This window comes from Phocoena sinus, chromosome 2, assembly GCF_008692025.1.
Source record: "Phocoena sinus isolate mPhoSin1 chromosome 2, mPhoSin1.pri, whole genome shotgun sequence".
Taxonomy (NCBI): domain Eukaryota; kingdom Metazoa; phylum Chordata; class Mammalia; order Artiodactyla; family Phocoenidae; genus Phocoena; species Phocoena sinus.
In genome coordinates, this window is record NC_045764.1 from 103,929,873 (window position 1) to 103,950,977 (window position 21,105).

Sequence of the window (21,105 nt, forward strand, 5' to 3'; positions counted from 1 at the left end):
GTTAAGCAATACCGATTTAATCCTAGACCCTCTGCCTTCCCCACAATACCCTAAAGGGCTTTAGGCAGTGAAGTTGCCACTCTGGCAACCCCTGTGTGGAGAATGGACTCAGAGAAGCAAAACTGGAGGCCAAGGGGCCAATTAAGAAGCTTTCGTAGAACTCTGAGATATTGGTAGCCAGATGGATGGAAAACAATGGATGGAACTGATTTATGGGGGTTATGGGAGATGGAGGAATCGAGGAACATGGCTGGTGTTTGGTTAGGGCAACAGGGACGTTCCATTTTTAGACACAGAGAATGAGGGAGAAAACAGATTTCGGGAGGAAAGACTCTAATTTTAGCAGGTTGACTTTAAGGTGGGCTAGGCAAAGTAGGAATCTGACATTTGGGAGGGAGGTCCTGGATAGAGATAAAAAATGTGGAAGTTGTCAGCATATGGATGGAGATTCAGGCTTTTGAGAGTGTGTCAGGATGAAAGGAATCCTAGGGCAGAACCTTGAGGGAAACTGACATTTAGGAGATGGGCAGAGGTACAGGAGGCTGAAAAAGAAAGTGGCCTCAGCAGACAGGTGGAAGCAGAGCCCAGAGCAGGCACAGTCAGGGAAATGAGGGCAGGGAGCGCTTCTAGAAGGAGGGTGTGGCCAACAAGGTCAAATGTTAGGGAGAGCCTGAGTGACAGAGGACTAGATGATAGTGACATTAGTGATGAAGAAGTTGTGAGTGATTAGCTTGAGGGCAGTTTAGGTGGAGTAGCAGAGGCTGCAGTTGACTTAAGGGGTGAGCAACTGGTAAGCATAGATATTTGGCTCTAAAGGGGAGGAGAGGTGACGCTAACTAGCATATAAAGCTGAGGGTAACCATATATCTACCACTGTTTCCATATCCATCTGTTTTTTGTTTTAGACTTAAGAGACCTGAGTCTATTTAACTGCTAAACAGAAGGAATGAGTAGGGAGGGAGACACTGAACACACAGGAGGGAGGAGAGGAAAAGAAAAGAGTATGTTTCCAGGAAATGGAATCCAAGACTGGTGGATGAAGATAGCCGCCTTGACAGAAAGAAGGAAACGACTTCTACTGAGCCAGACAGGAAGGAGAGATGAGAAGGAAGGTGAGTTTTCGGATGCGCTGGTGGGAAGGGTTCCTCCTGGGGTTTCTGCTTTCTCAGTGAAGTAGAAGGTGAAGAGTCTGCTGCTGGCAGTGGGGGCAGTTGGAGGAGTAAAAGTTTTAAGGAGAGAACAGAAGCCTTCAGTTGGATTCAGGGGAAGATGAGGAAAGAAACTGACAAAGGAAACCACAGAATTGCTTGGAGAATTGCTCCAGGGGTGGCTGGAGACCATGGATTTAGATACACAGCATATCCTTCAGCAGGACTTTTCTCTGTAGCAATCAGCTGCCAGGGCGTGGGTGTAGGGAAGGCAGACAGTTGGATTCTATTCTTAGGATCCTTAGAGTCCTAGGAGATTTTTGTGCCTGGAGAGGAACACTAGCCACCATCTGTGCTTTATTTATTGTTTAATTTATTTACTTCATAAATCTACTTAAGCAAAAAATTGTCTCAACATTTAAACACTATATAACCAAGTCAAAATCTACACATTTTACAAATCAAATTATTTAAACATTGATTGCAAACTTAAATCTTCCTGTACATTTCAATCAAATCATCAGTATAATATGTCAGCTTCTCTAAAAGCATCAAGCATTTTGGTAAAGCACACACATCTTACAAGGATTATAAAATTTTTTACACCTACTCTTATACTCATTATAAAAATGGGTTTGTAGACCCAAGAGAAGGACACTGTCTCAGTTCAGACCAATTTTTGAATTTGGATATCCAAAAGAAGAATATTATCTCAGTGCAGATGAAGTTTTGAATTATTAATCAATGAATTCTTGGTTGGGACCTGGGAAATACTTTACCTTCTAAGATGATGAAAATCTGAGCCAGTGCTTACCTTATATATCACTGGAAATTTTCAAGTCCACACTTTTCCCATGGATTAGTGTATTGTAACTGGATGCCTTTTCTTTAAACGATGTCATCTTTAAGTTTAATGACTATGATATGCAGATGTCCCAGAGATGTCCATGCCCAAACCTCTTATGTTTAACGGTAAAGGGACATTTTCTACGTAATTAAAGTTATAGACCCTAAAATAGAGAGCTTATCCTGGATTATCTGTGTGGGCCCAATCTAATCACAAGAACCCTTAAAATCAGAGAATTTTTAAGGTCAGAGACGTGACAGAAGGGTAGGTCAGAGAGGTTCAAACTGTGAGAAGGACTTGGCCTGATGTTTTTGGCCCGGAGATTGATGGCAAGGAACCTCAGTCCTACAACCATAAGGAACTGAATTCTGAATGAGCTTGGGAGTGGATTCTTCTACTTCAGTAAGGAAGGCAGCCCTTCCTACACCTTTCTTTTGACCTAATGAAACCCTGAGGAGAGAATCCAGTCATGCTCTGCTGGACTTCAGACCTACAGAAACTGTGAGATAATAAATAGGTCAAAGTTGTGTTAAGACACTACTTTGTGGTAATTATTACACAGCAATAGAAAAACTAATACAATAACTTTATCCAGTCTCCTCTTCTTCCTTATTATATAACTCCTGACTTTTAGCTGGGCATAGCTGCCTGGAATAAAGACTCTATTTCCTAGCCTCTCTCCGTTGCCTGGTGTGGCTAGATATGACTAAATTCTAGCCAATGAGATGCAAACAGAACTGTTGGAGGTGCCTCTCAGAAAGCTTCTTTAAAAGGAAATGGGTGTGCCCTTCCTTCCTCCTTCCTGGGACTGTAAGAGTGACGTAATGGCTGGAGCTCAAGGAGCTATCTTGGGTCAGGAGGTGATATGCTAAAGGTGGTAGAACAGCAAGAAAGAAAACTGGGCTGTGGCGATCATAAAACTGCCATCCAACCCTGCAGTCTTTATTTGCAGATTCTTCTATGTGAGACAGAAATAATCTGCCATCTTGTTTAAGCCATTATTATTTTGGGTTTTACTGTTCCTGTAATCTCATTATAATTAGTAGGGTAGTATAGAGGCCCCCTTTCCCAAGAAATGAAGGATCATGTTTGAGCAGTTATCTTTTGGACGTTTGCCTAATTCATGTTCACGTAACACACTGTTGGAGCTTCTTTCTTCCTAGTTGTAATATATGACCAGATGGTGCCAATCAGTCTCTTTCATTTTTGGTACAGTTCCAACGTTTTCTGGAATTACTGAGAGCTCTCTGGATCCAGCCCTCCCTACTTATGCAGATAAAGAAAAATAAATGCACCTTATGAATAGATATAATATCTGCTCTACTTATACTCTTCTACTTATCAAAATTAACTAAAAATATCCTATTATAGTCATACTTCTTCGCTCAGAATACTAACTACATTTTTGTACGTTGTATAGTTACTTCTTCCTTTTTGAAAATCACAACAGAGTTGTGGATTTAAAAAATTCACCTTGTTCCAATTAACAATATTATTTTCCTTTTGATTTTCAAATTGTCACAGAATGTCAAGTTGTGGAAGCCTATTAAAATTGGTTCCTTTGCCTTCTCAGCTCTACCCTACATTTAAGAAAGCACCTTTGCTTCTTGTCTTCACCAATAGGTTCCAGGCCTAGAGTTATTTATGACATGGAGCTATTCTCCAAGGGCCCTTGAGTCCTTTTAAAGGAGAATAATATTTGAGGCAAAGCTTCAGGTGCTAAGAATGAAAGCATATCAGATTTTTTCCTGATGTTGTTTCTATGCTGCTTTAGTGACAAAATTTGAAAAAGTTATTTCTTTTGAAAACCACAGATTCACATTGGTATTTCCTATTTAACTCAGGCCCTACCAAATCCTTTTTTATTTGACTCTGACATACAGTTTTACATTTATTTTCCCTACAGCATACCTGCTTGTATCCTGTAACCCCTGAACCCAGTTGTAATGTCGTGTTCTCTCTTTAGTGATCCTATAGGGTCTCACTGAGCATCATTGTCTAATTACTTTATTGATAGATTCATCCATGCTGGGCCAATGGGACAGAGAGGTGAGACAGAGTTTATAATACTGGCAGGAGAGTGGTTGAAAGGATAAATTACGGAATCCAAGGAATTTCACAGAGGAGGATAAGACAGCACAAATCAGGAGAAAGAAGAGAGGTTGTGGGATAGTGTGGGACAGGTACAGTGAAGGTCCCTGAGAGAGCTGGGAGGAAGGAGGTGGTGGTCAGAGCATGAAGTGATTGAACTTGAGACGACAAAGGTGGAGCAGTTCTAGGAGGGGGCCACGGTCATTGATGTGTTCCATGCCTGGAGATCTACAATTGCCCACGTGTGACCTACCTCCACCTCCAGCTGCCAAAGGAACCTTTGTATACCCACTCTCGGCCAAAGCAAACATACACACCCATGTCTTGGGTGGGGAGATGAGGGCCAGAGTCCATCTGGGATCTTCCACAAATAGATGCGGGGTTCACCGTCGGCTGGCTGCCCCAATGTACGTGAAAAATGTATACTGTGTTCAGGCTGGGTGCATGCCCCCTTCCTGCCGCACCAACCACAGGCTCTGGGCTGCTCTGTGGCCCTCCCCACAGTTCTGCTACTGGCTGAGTCTCCCTCCTGCTCTAGTCCACACAGTGCTGGCTCAGCTTCTGACGGTGCTGGCCGAGATCTGCGATGCTGGCACTCCTCACAGGAAGGAGCCTGCTGGGTATGCTGAGGCTGGTCCATCTGGTCCCCTGTAGGGGCCTGTCAGGCTCACCTGTACCACCTGTTCCCCAATAGCACTGAGCAGGAAGCTGGGTTGGAGTTGGGGGGACAGGAGGAGCAGAGTCTGCAAAGTAGCACAGGCCTCCCTACCTGCCAAACCCTGCCCTGATCCTAGGGCTGCAGGCAGAAAGAGATGCAGTGAGAGGCAACTGTGAGGGGCAGGTTAAGAGGGGCAGGTCCCGAGACACCAGAGCTCTACTCTTCACCTTGGATGTTTGGCACAGGGTCCCATGCAAGGACGTGGAATAATAAAGGCAGCCAGAGGGAGTCTCTCTCCTGCCCTGAAGATGCTACTTCTGGGGCAGGAGAGGGCAGAGGGCAGGGGTCAGGGGCTAGATTTCCTTCCTTGAAAGGCTTGAGTTCTCAGAGTGGGAAAATGAGGAAGCCAGAGAAGCTTGAATATTTCCAGCCACCCAGCAGGTTCCCTCGACGCAGGCGCAGAGATACCCGGTCCCCAGGGTCCAGGGGCAGTAGCACAGAGCTGGTGGCTGCCTCCCGGGTCACGTCTGGGTCGTTGGCAAAGGCCGAGATGACAGGCCATGTGTTCAGCATCAGGCTTACCTGGGGAGGGGAGCCCAGTTAGCACCTCTCCCTAGTCCTTGTCCCGGGACCCCCACTTTCCTGAGGCCTTCCTTCCTTCTCTGCAGCCCCAGAGGGACACTCTGGAACCTGGCAACATGAGGCTCAGAGCACCCTCCTGGGAGGGCTGAGAGGTGGCCGGTGTTGGACTCTGTGCCTCCTTCACAGGCTCTGCTAGGCGGGCCCTTTCCTGCCTTGCTCCTGGCCCCCCAGGATGCAGGCCAATGGAGGTCTGCCTGCGGATCCCCTGGGCTCCACTTATTTCCCCTTTCCCTTACCCTCCTGAGCCGGGGATGGGACAGGGCCTAGGGTTCAGGTCACCTGGACAGTCTGGCGGTTGTACACCTTCACCACATGGAACCGGAAGCTGTAGACGCCCCGGACAGGGGCCACGAAGGAGCCTGAGGCCCGGTCAAAGCCACCGCCCTCGTTCACCAGGACCTGTGAGAAGCGACCCTACTGAGTGGGGCTTGGGGATGCCTGGGGCTCGGGGAAACCAGGATTGGGGGGAAGGGGCAGTGAGTAAGGAAAGGAAGGGGTGGCAAGTAGACCAAACAGGAGGAATGCACGGATTCAAAAGCAATGGTGAGAAAGGGCAAGGAGGGTGTGGTGGGAATGAAGGGAAGGGAGACGGGCAGAAGGCTTGGGGGCAACTGGCCACAGCAGGGCTGTTTCCTTAGCAGCAGAGTGGGTTTGGACAGTGATTCCAGGTCTTTGCAGGGTAGAGGGATTACCTGGTCGAAGTATATGGCTCCACTGGTGCCATTGCCGATCTCCCCTGCTGGCTCGTGGTGGTGGCTTCGGACTGCAGCAAATGCCACTCTTCCAGGGGGTGCCTCTCCCAGGGCTGCTCCCCCTGGTCCCCCTGCAGCAGCTCGGCTGGGCTCACAGACCACCAGGCACTCACCTTCCAGGAGGACTGGCTCTGTCCCCTCCTGCGCCCACCCTGTCCTCAGGGCCATAAGTGTCAGGGCCAAGGTCAGCCAGGGGCTGAGTGAGGGACCTGGTGGCCAGTGTCGCTTTGCTCCCAGCATGGTTGAGTGGCTCTGTGACCCACAAGCCTTCTCTGTCTGCTCCTTGGTTTTGTCCACCTCTCCTCCAGGCTCTCACCACCCCTCACGCTGCTTCTCAGCCCTCTCTGGGACTCATGGTCACCTGGTCTTGGCATCTCCCTCTCCATCCCTCTCTGTGCCCCACGACTCTGCCCTGCCTCTCACTCCTGCTGTCACTGCAGTTCCTGCCTCCTACTCCTGCTGTCACTGCAGTTCCTGCCTCCTCGGCAGGGCACAAAATGACAGCAGCTGGGCTCTGGGAGGGAGAGGAGAAATGAGGCAGCCATACAGGAGGGCTACAGCCAAAACCCCAGGGCAGCCCCTCCCGAGAGCACTGAAGGCTGGAACTGGGACGGCAGAGAACATGGGTGTCTGTGTGAGACTGTGAATTCTTGTATGTGTATGTGTGTGTGTGCCTATGTGTGAGACAGCTCCTACAGCTCCTCCCCTCACTCCTCCCCTCTTCAAAATCCGTCGCAAGTCAGCAGCCCTCTTAGCAGCATCTTTTCCACCGTTGGAAAAAAGGGAGTGTCCTTGTGTTTTCCCCGCAATTGTTTTGGTGGAAAGTGCTTGGCCCAACAGTGTCACTGTCCTGTGACCCTGGGCCCGTCTCTTTCTTTCCTTGGTCTTCTATATCTTCATCCGAAGGGACTGCATTAGTCCGTTTAAGGCGCTCTTCACCTCCATCTCTCCATGAAGTGGTTCCTCATTCCTGAGAAACAACTGCGTGGAGCGATTGAAAACTCAGAAGAGCGCGGAGACGTGACCCCGCAGGCTTGGAGCAAGAACGGTCGAGTGGGCGGGGTCGGGGGGGGGCGAGTAGGCTGTGGGCGGGGCCGGGGGCGGGACCCGGCTGGGGCCTGGGCCCGGGCCGAGGCTCCGGCCGCCGGCGGAGAGCAGCCTGCAGCTGGCGGGGGCGGGCGCGCGCCGGGGCTCGGTGCAGGCCCAGCTCCGGGAGGGGCCCAGCTGACTCCGCCCCCGGCCAGGAAGTGACTCAAAAAACTGTTCGTGATGTGGGGAAGAGAGGTCCCCGTTGGGTGAGGAATCGGGAAGGCCCGCCCAGATTCGGGCCCCCCGCCCTTCTTCCCTGGGCCGGGGGCGCGGGCGAAGCTGGGGCCGGCGGGCACCGAGCGGCGCCGGCGGGACTGAGGCCGCAGCGGGCGGCGAGGCGGGTAGGCGGGCTCTCCCCCGCGCCCGGGCCGCGGGAGCCAGAGGCCGCAGTGCAGAGCGCAGTCGGGGGGCGGCAGCCGCCAGTGGCTATGGGCGGGGCCCGGTTCGAACCCTGGGCCCCGCGTGGGGCTCGTGGCGCGACCGAGGGGTGCAGCAGACTGCGGAGGAAGGGGGAGGGGTGGGAGTGGCTAGAACCTTGGAAATGGCTGACAGGGGACCCAGAGGACAGCCCAGTTCAAGCCCTGGTGAGGATTCATCTTTAAGAGGCCGTCTTGGACCCGGAGATTGCAGAGACCCGGAGGAGAGGGACTCTTTCGTCACCTGTCCCCTCCTTCTGGCCTCCAGACCCAGCTGGATCTCCCCCCCCCCACCGCCCCGCCCCCGCTTCCTGCTCAGGGCTGTGGTCATTTTCCAAAGGCCACACACCCATACCAGAGAGACAGCCTTGTTTATCCATGACTTGTCTCCGGAGAGAAGGCCCTTGTGTCCAGATAATCTGACATTCCCTCTCTATCCCCAGGCTGGACTGAAGTGCTGGTTACCGCTTGGGTTTACCAGTTTGGTAACTAGGTGCGACCTGTTGATAGCTGGTGTAGGCCAGGAGACCAAATTTGGGTTGAGGGGACATTGAGGCTCTGAGCTGCTTTCCCTCCTTCCAGGGCTGGGCGGCCAAGGAGCCATGCCTACCTGGGGGGCTGGCTCCCTGTCCCCTGACCGTTTTGCGGTGACTGCGGAGGCCGAGGACAAGGTGCGGGAACAGCAACCCCATGTGGAGCGCATCTTCAGGGTGGGGATGAGCGTCCTCCCGAAGGACTGTCCTGAGAACCCTCACATCTGGCTGCAGCTGGAGGGCCCCAAGGAGAACGCCAGCAGAGCCAAGGTGAACGCCTCTCCCTGACCCTTCTGGGAAAACAATGACTCCCTCCCCCGAGGAGGCAGAAGAGAGGAGGGGCTGGGGAGGATCTCCACTCTTTGCTTGTCTCACTGGCCCTGAGCTTTGAGGAGCTTCCAGACTCTCTATTGGTCAAGAGTTTTGGTTTCATTTCTGCTGCGATGACCCAGATTCTGCCAGGGCTTGGAGATAAGTGACTCAGTTCAAATCAGTTTTTACTCTTTGGGAGAGAAGAGATAATCTGGTTGGGCAGGCAGGCCCCACCAAGGAATTCACTGTGGGGTGGGAGGCCACACTGATTCCTTTGGAGTTAGTCAGGACTTACAGTAAGGCACAACCAAATACCATCCTTGTGGTCCTAGTTTGTTTCCTTATCTATAAAATGTGAATAATAACAGTACCCACCTCACTGAACTTATTGTGAATTAGATAAAGCGTGTAAAGCGTGAGTTCGGTAAAAGTTGTCAATGATGATTGTTATGACGGAAATATACAACACGCATACACACACATAGGTGTTTAGAAGAGACAGCCTTTTAACCAATTAATTATAACAGTTTCTGCCTTTTAACCAATTAATTATAACAGTTTCTTAAGTTGAGGCAAGTTCTAAATGGAAATTCAGCCACAGGCTGTCAACTGAAAAGGCAAAGAAGTGAGTTTCTCGCTCCCCTCTTAACCACCACGTTTTTCAGGATCTGTAGGGCTCCATTGCTCTCCTCAGGCATCCTGGAGCTCAGAGGAGAGCAGCGGCCCCGAAGGAGCTATTGGGCCACTTAGGATTCCAGCAGTCTCTTTTTTTTTTTTCCTACCTCCCCTCCCCACCTTTTCCCCCAGGAGTACCTGAAGGGTCTCTGCAGCCCAGAGCTACAGAATGAAATTCACTACCCACCCAAACTGCACTGCATCTTTCTGGGAGCCCAGGGCTTCTTCCTTGATTGCCTGACTTGGAGCACATCAGCCCACCTGGTGCCGGGGGTGCCCGGCTCACTGATGGTCAGTGGCCTGACCGAGGCCTTTGTCATGGTCCAGAGCCGAGTGGAGGAGCTGGTGGAGCGGCTGAGCTGGGACTTTCGGCTGGGGCCATCCCCTGGAGCCTCTCAGTGTGCTGGAGTGCTGAGAGAATTCTCTTCTCTGCTGCAGTCCCGGGGGGATGCCCACACAGAGGCCCTGCTGCAGCTGCCCCTTGCTGTCCAGGAAGAACTGCTGAGCCTGGTGCAAGAGGCATCCAGGGGGCAGGGGGCCCAAGCATTCCCATCCTGGGAGTGGGGGAGCCCAAGTCTGCTGGGTGCTCAGCACCAGGGAGTCAGGAGTCCCCTGAGTGACAGCAGGGAGTCTCTGGACACAGGACCTGCAGGGTGGCAGGAGTCAAGGGGAGAGAGACGTGCTATGGAGAAGGAGGGGACAAAGCACGGTGGTCCCAGGGAGATGGATTTGGGGTGGAAGGAGTGGCCCGGGGAAGAGGCCTCGGAGAGACAAGTGGCCTTCAGGCCACAGTCAGGAGGAGGAGAGGCAGGGCAGGCAGTGCCTCTGAAAGGGAAGGCCCTGGGGAAGGAGGGGGTGCCTCAGGAAAGAGGAAGGTTCTGGGTCCAGGGCGCGCCTCCTGGCACCCAGGGCCCGTGTCAGAAGGCAGCCCAGCCCCGGGGAGCCTCCCTCCTGCAGCGGCTCCATAATGGGGAAGCCTCACCTCCAAGAGTGCCCAGCCCCCCACCAGCGCCTGAACCCCCTTGGCACTGCGGAGATCGAGGGGACAGAGGAGACAGGGCAGACAAGCAGCAGGTCGTGGCTCGAGGTCGGGGGTCTCCGTGGAAACGAGGCACCCGGGGGGGTAATTTGGTGACTGGCACACAGCGTTTCCAGGAGGCCCTCCAGGACCCTTTCACCCTGTGCCTTGCCAATGTGCCAGGCAAGCCAGACCTCCGCCATATTGTCATCGATGGCAGCAACGTGGCCATGGTGTGAGTACCTGGTGGGGCTGAGCGTCCTGGGGAGGGGGATGAGATGACGAGATGGGCAGTTGCATTCACCTTGGGGATATGTGCGAAGTGGGGGGCAGTACAGCCAGGCTGCCACGCCCCCCTGGGGGTCCCAGAATGCTGACCCCTTTCCACTGCAGGCATGGCCTCCAGCACTACTTCTCCAGCCGGGGCATTGCCATTGCTGTGCAGTACTTCTGGGACCGTGGCCACCGCGACATAACCGTCTTTGTGCCTCAGTGGCGTTTCAGTAGGGACTCCAAGGTCAGAGGTGAGTTGGGATGGGTCTTTTGTGTCTGGGGATGGGCCCTGCTTCCACCTTGAGGATAACCCCATTGTGTTCCTCTTTCTCTAGAGGGTCACTTCCTGCACAAGCTGTATTCCCTCAGCCTGCTCTCCCTCACTCCCTCCCGGGTCTTGGATGGCAAGAGGATCTCTTCCTATGACGACAGGTACTTGCTTCTTTCTTGGTCACAGGCTGGACATTCAAGGAGCCAAGTGGGAGACTGAGGGAGAGACAGAAGCTCCTGACCCTTCACACTGTCTGTAAGCCTGAGTCGTGGGACAAGGGTCAGTTCTCCTCCATGTGCCCCTGTGATTGGGGAGGTAAACCTGCCCTGCAGGCAGGATGAGATGGATGGTGGACAGCTCTGTTTGTCCACTCATCCTTCACTTTTCACTCATCAAACTAAAGGATGCCTCATATTTATATAGTGCCTTACTGTCTAGAGAATACTGGTTTAATGGAAAGATGGGAAAGCCAATGACATGAATAGCTGACAAATGCCTCTTACAACCTAGATGTCCAAACACATAGAGAAATTCCCCAACCTTCTGGAAAAACCAGAATAAATGTTCAAAATAACGATAAATGAAGAAACACATTCCGTACATAATAAGACTGTACAAAACATGGTATAATAAAAGACAGTGAAAGATCACTGGTCTTAGAATTTGCAGGTCTGGATTTGAGTCCCAGGTTGCACAGTCATTGACTGTGGAGTCTCTTAGTGGATTAATCTCTTTGTCTCAAGGTCCTCTTCCATTTATTCATCCTCCTTGTGAATGTGAAAAGAAGCTAAGGTATGTGTTTGTCTCACTCAAGGTGCTGGGCAGGAGGGCAGTGATATTCCTTAGTTTTTCATGGATCCAATCAAGTGTGGCAGAGGGCCTACCTCTTGTACAGAAGTGGAGACGGAGAGTCAGAGTAGTTAATTTTCTTGGCAAAGGCTATGAAGTAGCAAAGGGAAAATGAGAACTTAAAGCTGCTAGCTGGTTTAACTGAAAAACATGGGGCACATTCCTTCCCCAGTGTGCACACAGTGTGGGAGATGGGCGGATTTTAAAAGCTAACTAACCGATTTTAAAAAACTAGTGACAAGTTCTTTATTCTCTAGGATTTTCGGTTTTAAATTAAAAACAAGTTTCCAAACTGAAGTGATTATATATTTTGTTTTTTCAAATACTTAGCTCTTACTCCCTAACAGGAAAATGGTATTCTACAAAAAGTTCACGTTCTCCCGATGCTATTCTGTTTTATGTCTAGATTTCACAGGTTATCTGCGCTATGGAATCTTCTTTACACGCCAGCACTGACACAGTTAAAACTGAAGGTTGAGTCAGTTGTAATAAATTTTGAAGGCACATGTCTGTACAGTGGTGTACGTCCTGATAGGCCGACAGCACAATATGAATTTGGAATTTTGCCTAGTTACAGTGAAAAACACAGTGGCACGTAGCACAGGCCTACTGAATACTGCGGAACAACGTATGATGTAATGTGATAATAGTAAAATATGCTTAACTTGAAAATACCTTTTGTACATTATATGATACCATATACATTTTTATGTCATCTTCTTAATTTGTTTCCCAGACAGAAACTCAGAACCAGACACCTGTCACACCGAATCCTGATTACTAGTCCCCTCTATACCAAAATGTCTTTCAAATACTGACTGCCTGCTTAGTACTAGGTGCGTGGCCTGCCGAAGGAAGCAGGAATGCAGGGAATCAGGGAAGACCTGATTCTCGACTTCAGAGAGCCCAAAGAAAATGTAAACCAACAGTACAGAATGGAGAGGAAAGGGATCCCCCTTCTGGCTGGGGTTCTGTGGGAAGAGAAAGCTTTGAGAGCTTTTGTTGATTGATTGACAAGGACATGGGATGCGCTGGAGCTCTAGGTTTTAAACCTGTTAAAAAGGACTCACCTCATGAGTCCTACCCCAGTCCTGTGGAATCAGAATTACTAAAGTGGGGCCCAGGCATCTATTTTTTTAAAGTTCCCCTGGTGGTTGCGTTCATCACTGAGGTTGGGGAAGCACCTTCCAGATGGAGGGAATAGTTTGAGAAAGATGGAAGTCGGACAGCACGGGGCATGTTTGAAGAACAGGGTGTAATCTGATCATTGATTTTGGCAGGAGCTGAGTACAGCAGGGAGTGTGGGGTGAGATAAGGCCATAAGAGTGGCTTGGAGCTGGGTTCTAGATGGCCTTGGCTGCCAGGCCTGGACATGTGGAAATATTCGGTAGATAAAGGGCAAGTTTGGAAGACTTTTGTGTAGGAAGAGCATATTCTCTTGGGGGAGGTCAGGAGAGACTGGAGGGTGGTAAGTGGCTGGGGGCAGGGGACCCCCTCATCAGGAGGCTATGCAGTAGTACCATGCTTGCGATGTCCAGGTAGCTCAGATGGTAATGGTGGGACTGGAAAAGAAGGAAGCAGAGTGGAAAGCCTTTCAGAGGAGGAGCCTGATGGATCTGTGACTGATTCATGGGGGCACGGTGGAAGAAGACAGAGCCAGAGCCAGAGCCAAATCTTTCTGTTTCATGCTAATGAGGCACAAAGTGTTGAGTGGAGGATTGTGGTGACTTGAGGGGATGCTATTGGGGAACCACGATGGATTCATCTTTCATGAGTTTCCTTTCTAACCCGTGGCACCTGTATGCAGTCAGTCACCTGGGGGCTGGATCAAGGTGAGGGGGCCAGAACTCCATCACCGGAAGTGGGTCACGGGAATCAATAACGCTCTTTGGGGTTGGGACCTTGGAGAGTCCCAATATGGCGGCCGTGGTTTTCGTGACAGGTTCATGGTGAAGCTGGCTGAAGAGACCGATGGGATCATTGTCTCCAATGACCAGTTCCGGGACCTGGCAGAGGAGTCTGCGAAGTGGATGGCGATCATTAGAGAGCGGTGAGGGAGCCCTCCCCTGAGCACAGGGCACGGACTCAGACCTTTCTCTAAAACCAGCTCTGCTCTGCCACCGGGTGAGGACTCTGGGAAGGGGCTGACATTGCTTTGCGAAGGATGGTAGCTGGCAGCTTCTGATGGTGTTGGTCTTAACTGTCCGGGAGGTGGGCAAAGGCCCCTCTGTGACCACACATTCTCTGTGCCCATCCAGCCTGCTGCCCTTCACCTTCGTGGGAAACCTCTTCATGGTGCCTGATGACCCACTGGGGCGAAATGGCCCCACACTGGATGAGTTCCTGAAGAAGCCGGTCAGGTAATGCCTCAGACTCTCCTAGGCAGCCCTAGCTTTTGCTCTGCAGGAGCCTTGCAGGCCTGGAGAATTGGGGGAAGAATGACCTCAATCTGGGCCAGCTTTATTCTGTAGTAGTTCAAGTTGCCTTGGGCTTGGCCCAAGGAATCCTGACTCAGACCCTCCTGGCTGGGAGGGAAGCTCCTGTTTCCTGTTTTCCCTAATCAGTGTGTTGGACGGAGTTATTTGGAAGGTGCTTGCTTTTACTTATGGCCAGCTGCATTGAGCATGCCCTCTGTTGGACATAAAGTGATTAATTTATTAGACTAGAACTAGATAGTGGCAGGTTCACCTTCCAGGTTCCGAAGGAACAGGCCATCTTCCCTTCAGAAGTGGGTTGATACTACCCCTCAGTGGTCAGTTTCTGGAACTTCAGGGTCACTCCCCAGAGCCCAGACTAGGCAGGGCGGTTGACTGGGAGTGGAGAGCAGGGAGGCCCACTGGGCTGTCACCTCCCTCGAGGATGCTCATCAGTTCTTCCTGTTCCCTCTGCTTCTTCCCAGGGCACAGGGGTCTTCTAAGGCGCAGCATTCTGCCAGGGGCTTCACAGAACACAGTAGTCAGCAGCAGGGGAGAAAAGAAGAGGAGAAAGGCAGCGGTGGCATTCGGAAGACGCGGGAGACAGAGCGGCTCCGGCGCCAACTGCTGGAGGTGTTTTGGGGCCAGGATCACAAGGTGGACTTCATCCTGCAGCGGGAGCCGTACTGCCGGGACATCAACCAGCTCTCTGAGGCCCTGCTCAGTCTCAACTTTTGAGCCTCACCTGTCTGAGTGACTGCCACCCCGTCAGCTCCAGCGTCATCCAGCTCAGCTCATTCTGTGAGGGTCCCTCTGCTGCTCAGACCCTGACCCAGTCTCACCCTGAGTTGGTGCTTTGTGTCAGGGAAGCACCAAGGAAGCGCATTCGTGTGTGGGGAATGCTCTTGCCTGGGGCACTTTGGGGACAGGTCTGTAAGGTGACCTGATCTCATCTTGAGTCAGGACCTCAACCAGCTCTCAGGAGGTTCTGCTCAGCCTTAACTTCTTAACCTTGCTTTATGCAGGGTTTCTGTAGGGAATGGGGGCTGCTGGGAAGGGTGGGTCTCGGAGATGGGGACTGTCGGCCCCTCCTCCACGCTGAGCTGGGGATGGAGGCTAGGGTGGGTGGGAGGGGAATGTAGAACAGGTGGCCAGGAAGCTAAGCCTTTCCTCCTCCTGGCTGCTGCTCTGATGGCCAGAGGACAGGACGAGTCCCAGGCCTGGCTGGGCTCCTGGGCGCATCAAAGGGAATGCTGGGCCCCGGAAAGGCTAGTGTTACGGGGTCTGGGTCACAGTGGGGCAGCGGGGAGCTGGTGGAGAAGGCAGAGGGAGACTTGGCTTCTGGTCTCAGCTATGCCTGCCTGTGACCTTGATTGATCTTGGTCTTTACTTCCGCCTACAAGTCAGGGGTAAAAAAGCCTGTTGGGAGGAGAGATGAGAACGTGGAGGGAAGCTCCTTGGAGGAAAGGTACTTGGACCAAGCCTCAGGTGTGTCTGTCTGTGGTTGCACAGGCTTCCTAACCAAAACCTCACTTTTAGAGAGCTGAGGGTCCTCTGTCCCCAGGACCTGTGCCCTAGATGTTTTAACACTGCATCCTCAGTATAATGTGCCCTATAATGGCTGCGTCCCTTTTGGGCAACCCCCCCCCAAATCCACATTTACAAAACGGTTAATTAGGGGTGACTGTTTGCATTACCAGAAAACTCTCAGGGTTCCTTCCTATCAATGGCAGCTCTCCTGTTGCATTCAGGTGTTTGTTTACAGTTGAACGAATGTGTCAGAAAATCTGCAGTCCCCGGTTAATGCACTTGCTCGAGCGTTGAGCAGTCACCAAACCAGCGAAGCCATGTTCTGCGAGCAAAACGTTCATGTGACCTGACCCTAGCATCTTCTTTACAGAACATATACGTTGCATAAAGCGAGACCCACTTCTGCTCTGTGTGTGCGTGTATGCGGATGGGAGGGTTTATAGAGTTTGTATCTAGAGGAACCAATCTGGAAAACGAAAATTGAAGAATCAGAGTCAGAAGGTACTTGACTGGCCACCAGACCAGCTGCTGTCACCTCAGGACATTCTCTTTCCTCCTTGATTCTTAACAGGTCATTGTCCTGTATCTGCTTGAAATCCTCCTGTACCAGGGAATTTACTACCTCCGAGGCAGCACATCCATCCGTGGACAGTACTAGTCAGTCCTTCCTTTAGTGCATCCCCAAATATGCTTTTCTGTTACTTCTACCTTTGAGGCCAGTCATTCCATCAGGAACAGTACAGAGCCAGTCAACTTCCTAAAGAGTCCAAAACCAGATAAAGAAGTGAGACAGGTGTTCCTGGATTCTGTGCTGTCTGGGCCCTGCAGCAAGCCCCTGGACATGGCCCTCTTTTTAGGCTGATTTCTGTTCCCTGAGTGGCACAGGGAGTTGAAATCACCCCAGATCCTTGTATCAGCAACTAGCATGTGGATCTGAATGATGATGGAGAGGGTCCTAGGGGCCCAGTGTCTTTGCCCCTCCCCATTGCTGAGGTCCACCACTACACTGCACTGAGCTGGGCTGGGGGCAGGCGAGTTGGAGAGGCTAGTCAGGGTGGTAACAGTGATTCAAAGACAACCCATAGTCCCCTCGGAAGAAAGGAGATTGGTTATTATGGCCTGAATTGGGGGCTAGGGGAACTGCTTCTGGTCAAACTGTGGCAGAAACCAGGGTCGAGAAAAAGGGAGAGGCTCCTTGATGAATACTTGGGATTCTTCTTCCCTGAAAGGATTGAGTTTGTAACTTTTGATAGGTTCCTTGTACCTTTCACTTTCAATGCTGGTGGGTATGCAGTGGGCTCGAGGTATCTTCTGCCCTTTTGTGATAGGGATCCTGGTTGACTTAAGTGGCCCCAGACAGATGAGAGGCAAGTCCTTATCTTTTGACAGTCCTAAACTTTGCACAGCTTTGTCCTGCTGCAGCCCGATGAACTGGGGCCAGTGTGTGATTGCTTTATCAATTCACGGCTGTTCAGTGACAGACTGAAGGCTGTCCTGGACTTGGACCTTGTCCCTTCCTCTGCTGGCATCCTAACGGCGCTGTGTGAAACAAGTATGCAGGGTGACCGCAGAGCCCACTGGAAATGGATCACCGTTCTTCTCGCCTCTACCTTTGTCATAACCTCGTGCCTCAAATTTGTCGCCAACTCTTTTGGCAATGGAGGGACCAAGAAGGGAGATGTTGCACATTATAACTTTCAAAACCCCATGTAAAGTAAAGGGTCTCCTAGGATGGCACTCCTTGAGATAAATTTCAGAACCTAGGCCAAAGAGATGAGCTGAAGCCAGTGAGATAATTTATCTTTGTTGCCTGAACTGCGGAACATTCTCTACACAGCAAAAAGGAGAAATGGGCCAGGAACAGGACATTCAGGGAAACCAAGCTCGGGAATTTATTTAGCAGCAGTTGAAGAGGTTAAGGTCCCAACTCGATGAGACTGCAGCCTTGAAACAGCGGACCCGTCTCTCAGTTACATGAGGTGTGGCAACAGGACAATGGGAAAGAAAGAGGACTCCCTAAGAACCAGATGGTTTCAGGTTTCAAGCAGAGGAGATCCTGAGCTCATTGTTTCTCATTAGGAAAGCCCCCGCTGAGGGACAGGCCTCAGGCCCTTCCTTGAGCCTCCCCCACCTAGGCTATGACTTCCTTCAAGGCGGCCGCCAGCTCTGGGAAGGAATACTGGTAGCCAGCAGCCAGTGTCCGCCTTGGGACTACCTTCTGGCCCTCCAGCAGCATGACGGCACGTTCTCGCCCAAAGACAGCTTGTACCACCGTGCTGGGGAGAGGGATGAGGGCTGGGCGGCCCAGGGCTGCGCCCAAGGCCCGGGCAAACTCAGCGTTGGTAGTGGAGGAGGCTGGAGACACTCCGTTCAGGACCCCTTGCACGTGGCTTGCTTCAAGGGCGTGGGCTAGGATTCCTGCCAAGTCTCTGACGTGAATCCAGGGGAAGAACTGGTGGCCTGAGCCGATGGGGCCCCCCAGGCCCAGGCGGAAGGGCAGCAGCATGTGACCAATGGCACCGCCTCCACGGCCCAGCACAACCCCTAGAGCGGGCAAGAAGGACGGTACAGGAAGGCCCCTTAGCCTCCAGGCAGTCCCACTGTTCCTCCCTGCTTCCCCCTCCTCACCTTTTCCCCACGCTGACTGCTCTGTGGCAGGCAAGGGGCGTGGCTCTCTTTGGGATGTCCCGCCCTCCCACCTGTAGGTTAGCTAGAAGTGGAGGCATCCTCTGTAAGCCCAGCTCCCCTAATCCCCCCACCCTCCCAGCCCGGAGAAGGCATTCCAACCGTGTCTGATACCCAGGGCCCTGGTTCTCACCGGAGCGCACCACCACTTGGCGTGTAGAATCTCCAGGAAGCCTCGCTGCAGCTTCCCATTTGGTTACAAGGTTGGAGAAAAAGTCAAAATCCCCTCCTGGGCTGTCCTCATCGTACTCGGCAGTCAGGCTGGGCTGGTAGTAAGCTGCCGGTGGAACAGCACTTGTTTGCTCTGCGTGTCCTTGGTCCTGTCTGGCCCTTTGCAGTCAAGGCTCCCCTTGGCCTCACCCTCCTTGGCCCTTGGGATCTCCCCACGGGAACTCAGAGCCATGGATATTTCCCCCTTGATCTTCTCCATGAGCTGACCTGTTCCGGCCCTGGAGTCATTCTTATCTTTCGTTATGGGGCTAAGCTGAGGTGCTGGAGTGAGAAGCTAAGAATAAAGACTTGGGTGCCAGACTGCCTGAGTTTTAATCTCAGCTCCACCATTTATTAACTCTGACTAAAGGCAAATTACATAACGTCTCTGTGCAGAATTTTTGCATCTTTAAAATGGGAATAATAGTACCTACTGCATAGGTTTCTTGGAAGGATTAAATGTAATATGTGCAAATCACTTAGAATAGTGGCGTGTGTGTGTGTGTGTGTGTGTGTGTGTGTGTGTGTGTGTGTTTGTTATTTGGTCCCAAAGGTAAAATACAAGAATCAAGAATTCTGTTCCTAAAGAAATGTGCTATAAGAAATAAGGGACCTGGAAGTAGGTGGGACTTTCCCTGGCACTGGGAGCAGTGCCACTCCCTTCACTTTCTCTGAGGTCCCCATTTCTCAGTGAAAGTACACAAAAGTCAGGAGAAATATGCATGGAATGAGGGCCTAGGTAGATCCCCTGCTTGGAAAAGACCAGCACTCTGGGGCCTGAGATGCTCCTCACTGTGCTCCCTCCTTTCCCTGGCTAGTCTAAGGGTTGGTGGTGTGGGACATACCTACACCTGTGACTAAGACCCAGACCTGGGGGGATTGTGGGGCTTTGGCAATGGCTCTAGCCAGCATTTGGGTGGTCTCCAGGCGGCTGCTGAGAACCTCTTTTTGGAAGGCTTCATTCCACCTGCAGGAGAAACAGGGGAAATAAAATGCCACTAAATACATGTACATACCCTTCCTTTCCTCTCTTTCCCTGGGGCCCATCCATATCCGTTTCTAATAAAACCCTGCATTGCAGCTTAGAGGAATGGTCCATCTCTTCTGTAGAAGGAAAAGGCACATCTACTTTGGGCATCCTGAGTGGGGAGCAAGGTCCACCAGCTGAGCGGGAAGAAGGGCAAGTGGCTGTGGAGGAGTGGGGGTGGGGGAACGAGCAGTCCGGTATACGGGCTGAGTTCTCAATCTGGCAGTCCCATTCTCCACAGCTCACAGGTAATCCTCAGAGTCGGCCCTCTCCTCCCTCTGCTCTGAAGGATGTCAGCTTCAGGGCCCGGCTGACCTGCGGAGAGGGTTGAGGATGTTCTCTCCCGCCAGATTGACGGCGGCATCGCAGCGGGGCAGCCCCGACGTAGCGAGCTCATCCTGTTGGAGAAAGCACAGTGCCCGCGAGCCCTCGCCCTGCGCCACCAAACTAGGCCCCACCCCACCCCCCATGCTTCCAGAATTTGGACATACCCACGTGATCCGACCGGCCCCTGGCTTTCGGGAGACCAGCGTCACTTCGTGGCCCCTGGCCTTCAGCAGCTGGGTTAGGGCTGTCCCAATGAAGCCCGTTCCGCCACCTGATCAGAAAATGAGAGGTGTTTATCCTCCCGGGGGCGCCTTCCGTCCCCACGTGGCCCCCTCTTCCGGTGCCCTCCCATCTGACGCCAGACTTCTCCCCTCCTCGCCCCCTCCCCGCGATGCAGAGGTGACACAGGTCACAGAGTTTAGGGAGATTCGGCTTCTAGGGCTCTGAGGCCAAGGCCAGGTTGCCTGTGCGCGAGACGGTGCCCTCTCTCAGAAACGGCCTCCTAGCCCTCAATTTCTGGCTATGTTTTCTTTGTACAAACCGGCCTCCTCCCACTCCCCCTTCCTGCCCTCCCTCACCCACAAGAACCCTCATAGCGACCAGGACCTAACGCGCCTGCGCAAGATTTAGAGTCCACCTCTCGGACGACTGCAGCCTTTCTGCGCATGCGTCTTTCGGGAAGCGCCCTCCACTTGTGGGGCGGGTAGGACTGGGCGTGGTCCTGCCTGGCGACCCGGAAGAATTCGTAGTGAACGCTGTATATTTCACTGCAAGGAGAGGCGGGGATCTTGGCAAGGAGGCCGGGGGGTGGGGAAATAGACTGAGGGGGCGGGGAAAGAAGGGGAGGAGGCGGAAGAGGGAAGGTTTTAGTGTAGAAAAAACCTTTGACCTAAAGCCCGAAGGTGCTCAGTCCTCCGAATTATGGCTGTCTCTTCAGTTTGGTGGATACGTAGTACAAGAGAATCCGTCCAGAGGTACAATGGATTTCTCTCTACCCGGCCTATTATTTCACCTTTTCTTCTCCCTGTTCCGGCTCCTTCCCGTCGGCATTTAAACGTTCTCAAGATCCCCTCGACTTAAAATAACCCTTCTCCAGCCCTCTTCCTCCGCTAATGTCCTTTCTCTTCACCTTCATAGCCAAACTTCTTAAAAGAGTGGTGTCCATTTTCTACTTCTACTTCACATCCATCTGGCTTTGCCTTTATCATTCATTGCCCCTCTCGCCAATATCACTGATTTCCCACGTGTCACCAAAACTAACGCCTAGTTTTCAGTCGTTTTTCTTGACCTCTGTATCAATCACTGGACACTTGCTGACTCCTCCCTCCCTTTGGAAAT

General features: G+C 52.0%; 3 protein-coding genes across 8 annotated transcripts; 1 reads left to right on the plus strand and 2 right to left on the minus strand.

Moving 5' to 3' along the window:
• Nucleotides 1-3,985: 3,985 nt before the first annotated feature.
• On the minus strand, nucleotides 3,986-7,183 carry CBLN3 (cerebellin 3 precursor). Its single transcript, XM_032622201.1, has 3 exons — nucleotides 6,079-7,183; nucleotides 5,666-5,785; nucleotides 3,986-5,326 (listed from the first exon to the last, which is right to left on the minus strand). Exons 1-3 carry the CDS (start codon nucleotides 6,376-6,378, stop codon nucleotides 5,129-5,131), a joined length of 618 nt encoding a protein of 205 aa, XP_032478092.1. The 5' UTR covers nucleotides 6,379-7,183; the 3' UTR covers nucleotides 3,986-5,128.
• Nucleotides 7,184-7,300: 117 nt separating this feature from the next.
• On the plus strand, nucleotides 7,301-15,922 carry KHNYN (KH and NYN domain containing). 3 transcript variants are annotated; one of them, XM_032622195.1, is made up of 8 exons: nucleotides 7,301-7,568; nucleotides 8,226-8,446; nucleotides 9,296-10,416; nucleotides 10,575-10,705; nucleotides 10,790-10,886; nucleotides 13,517-13,624; nucleotides 13,833-13,934; nucleotides 14,474-15,922. In XM_032622195.1, exons 2-8 carry the CDS (start codon nucleotides 8,246-8,248, stop codon nucleotides 14,724-14,726), a joined length of 2,013 nt encoding a protein of 670 aa, XP_032478086.1. In that variant the 5' UTR covers nucleotides 7,301-7,568; nucleotides 8,226-8,245; the 3' UTR covers nucleotides 14,727-15,922. The 3 variants fall into 3 exon arrangements, with proteins under 3 accessions (XP_032478086.1, XP_032478087.1, XP_032478085.1); XM_032622196.1 differs by having other exon boundaries at nucleotides 7,309-7,433; nucleotides 14,474-15,913; XM_032622194.1 differs by lacking the exon at nucleotides 7,301-7,568 and adding an exon at nucleotides 7,752-7,811 and having other exon boundaries at nucleotides 14,474-15,913.
• Nucleotides 15,923-17,302: 1,380 nt separating this feature from the next.
• On the minus strand, nucleotides 17,303-20,426 carry SDR39U1 (short chain dehydrogenase/reductase family 39U member 1). 4 transcript variants are annotated; one of them, XM_032622199.1, is made up of 6 exons: nucleotides 20,346-20,426; nucleotides 19,932-20,038; nucleotides 19,756-19,838; nucleotides 19,259-19,380; nucleotides 18,337-18,480; nucleotides 17,303-18,062 (listed from the first exon to the last, which is right to left on the minus strand). In XM_032622199.1, the coding sequence occupies exons 1-6, from the start codon at nucleotides 20,359-20,361 to the stop codon at nucleotides 17,650-17,652; spliced, it is 885 nt and encodes a 294-aa protein (XP_032478090.1). In that variant the 5' UTR covers nucleotides 20,362-20,426; the 3' UTR covers nucleotides 17,303-17,649. The 4 variants fall into 4 exon arrangements, 3 of the variants coding, with proteins under 3 accessions (XP_032478090.1, XP_032478088.1, XP_032478091.1); XM_032622197.1 differs by having other exon boundaries at nucleotides 20,232-20,362; XR_004348377.1 differs by having other exon boundaries at nucleotides 19,284-19,380; nucleotides 19,932-20,367.
• Nucleotides 20,427-21,105: the final 679 nt, after the last annotated feature.

Bases quoted from the DNA above. Each gene is read 5' to 3' on its own strand.
- SDR39U1 (XM_032622197.1), bottom strand. From the start codon at position 20,361: ATGAGGGTTCTTGTGGGTGAGGGAGGGCAGGAAGGGGGAGTGGGAGGA. The intron at 19,381-19,755 runs GTCAGCCGGGCC...TTTCTCCTGCAG, and splicing joins ATCCTCAACCCTCTCCGCAG to GTGGAATGAAGCCTTCCAAA. The intron at 18,481-19,258 runs GTATGTCCCACA...TTCCACCGGCAG, and splicing joins GGTCTTAGTCACAGGTGTAG to CTTACTACCAGCCCAGCCTG.
- CBLN3 (XM_032622201.1), bottom strand. From the start codon at position 6,378: ATGCTGGGAGCAAAGCGACACTGGCCACCAGGTCCCTCACTCAGCCCC. The intron at 5,786-6,078 runs GTAATCCCTCTA...CGCTTCTCACAG, and splicing joins GAGCCATATACTTCGACCAG to GTCCTGGTGAACGAGGGCGG. The intron at 5,327-5,665 runs GTGACCTGAACC...TCCCCTCCCCAG, and splicing joins ACAACCGCCAGACTGTCCAG to GTAAGCCTGATGCTGAACAC.
- KHNYN (XM_032622194.1), top strand. From the start codon at position 7,769: ATGGCTGACAGGGGACCCAGAGGACAGCCCAGTTCAAGCCCTG. The intron at 8,447-9,295 runs GTGAACGCCTCT...CTTTTCCCCCAG, and splicing joins AGAACGCCAGCAGAGCCAAG to GAGTACCTGAAGGGTCTCTG. The intron at 10,706-10,789 runs GTGAGTTGGGAT...CTCTTTCTCTAG, and splicing joins TAGGGACTCCAAGGTCAGAG to AGGGTCACTTCCTGCACAAG.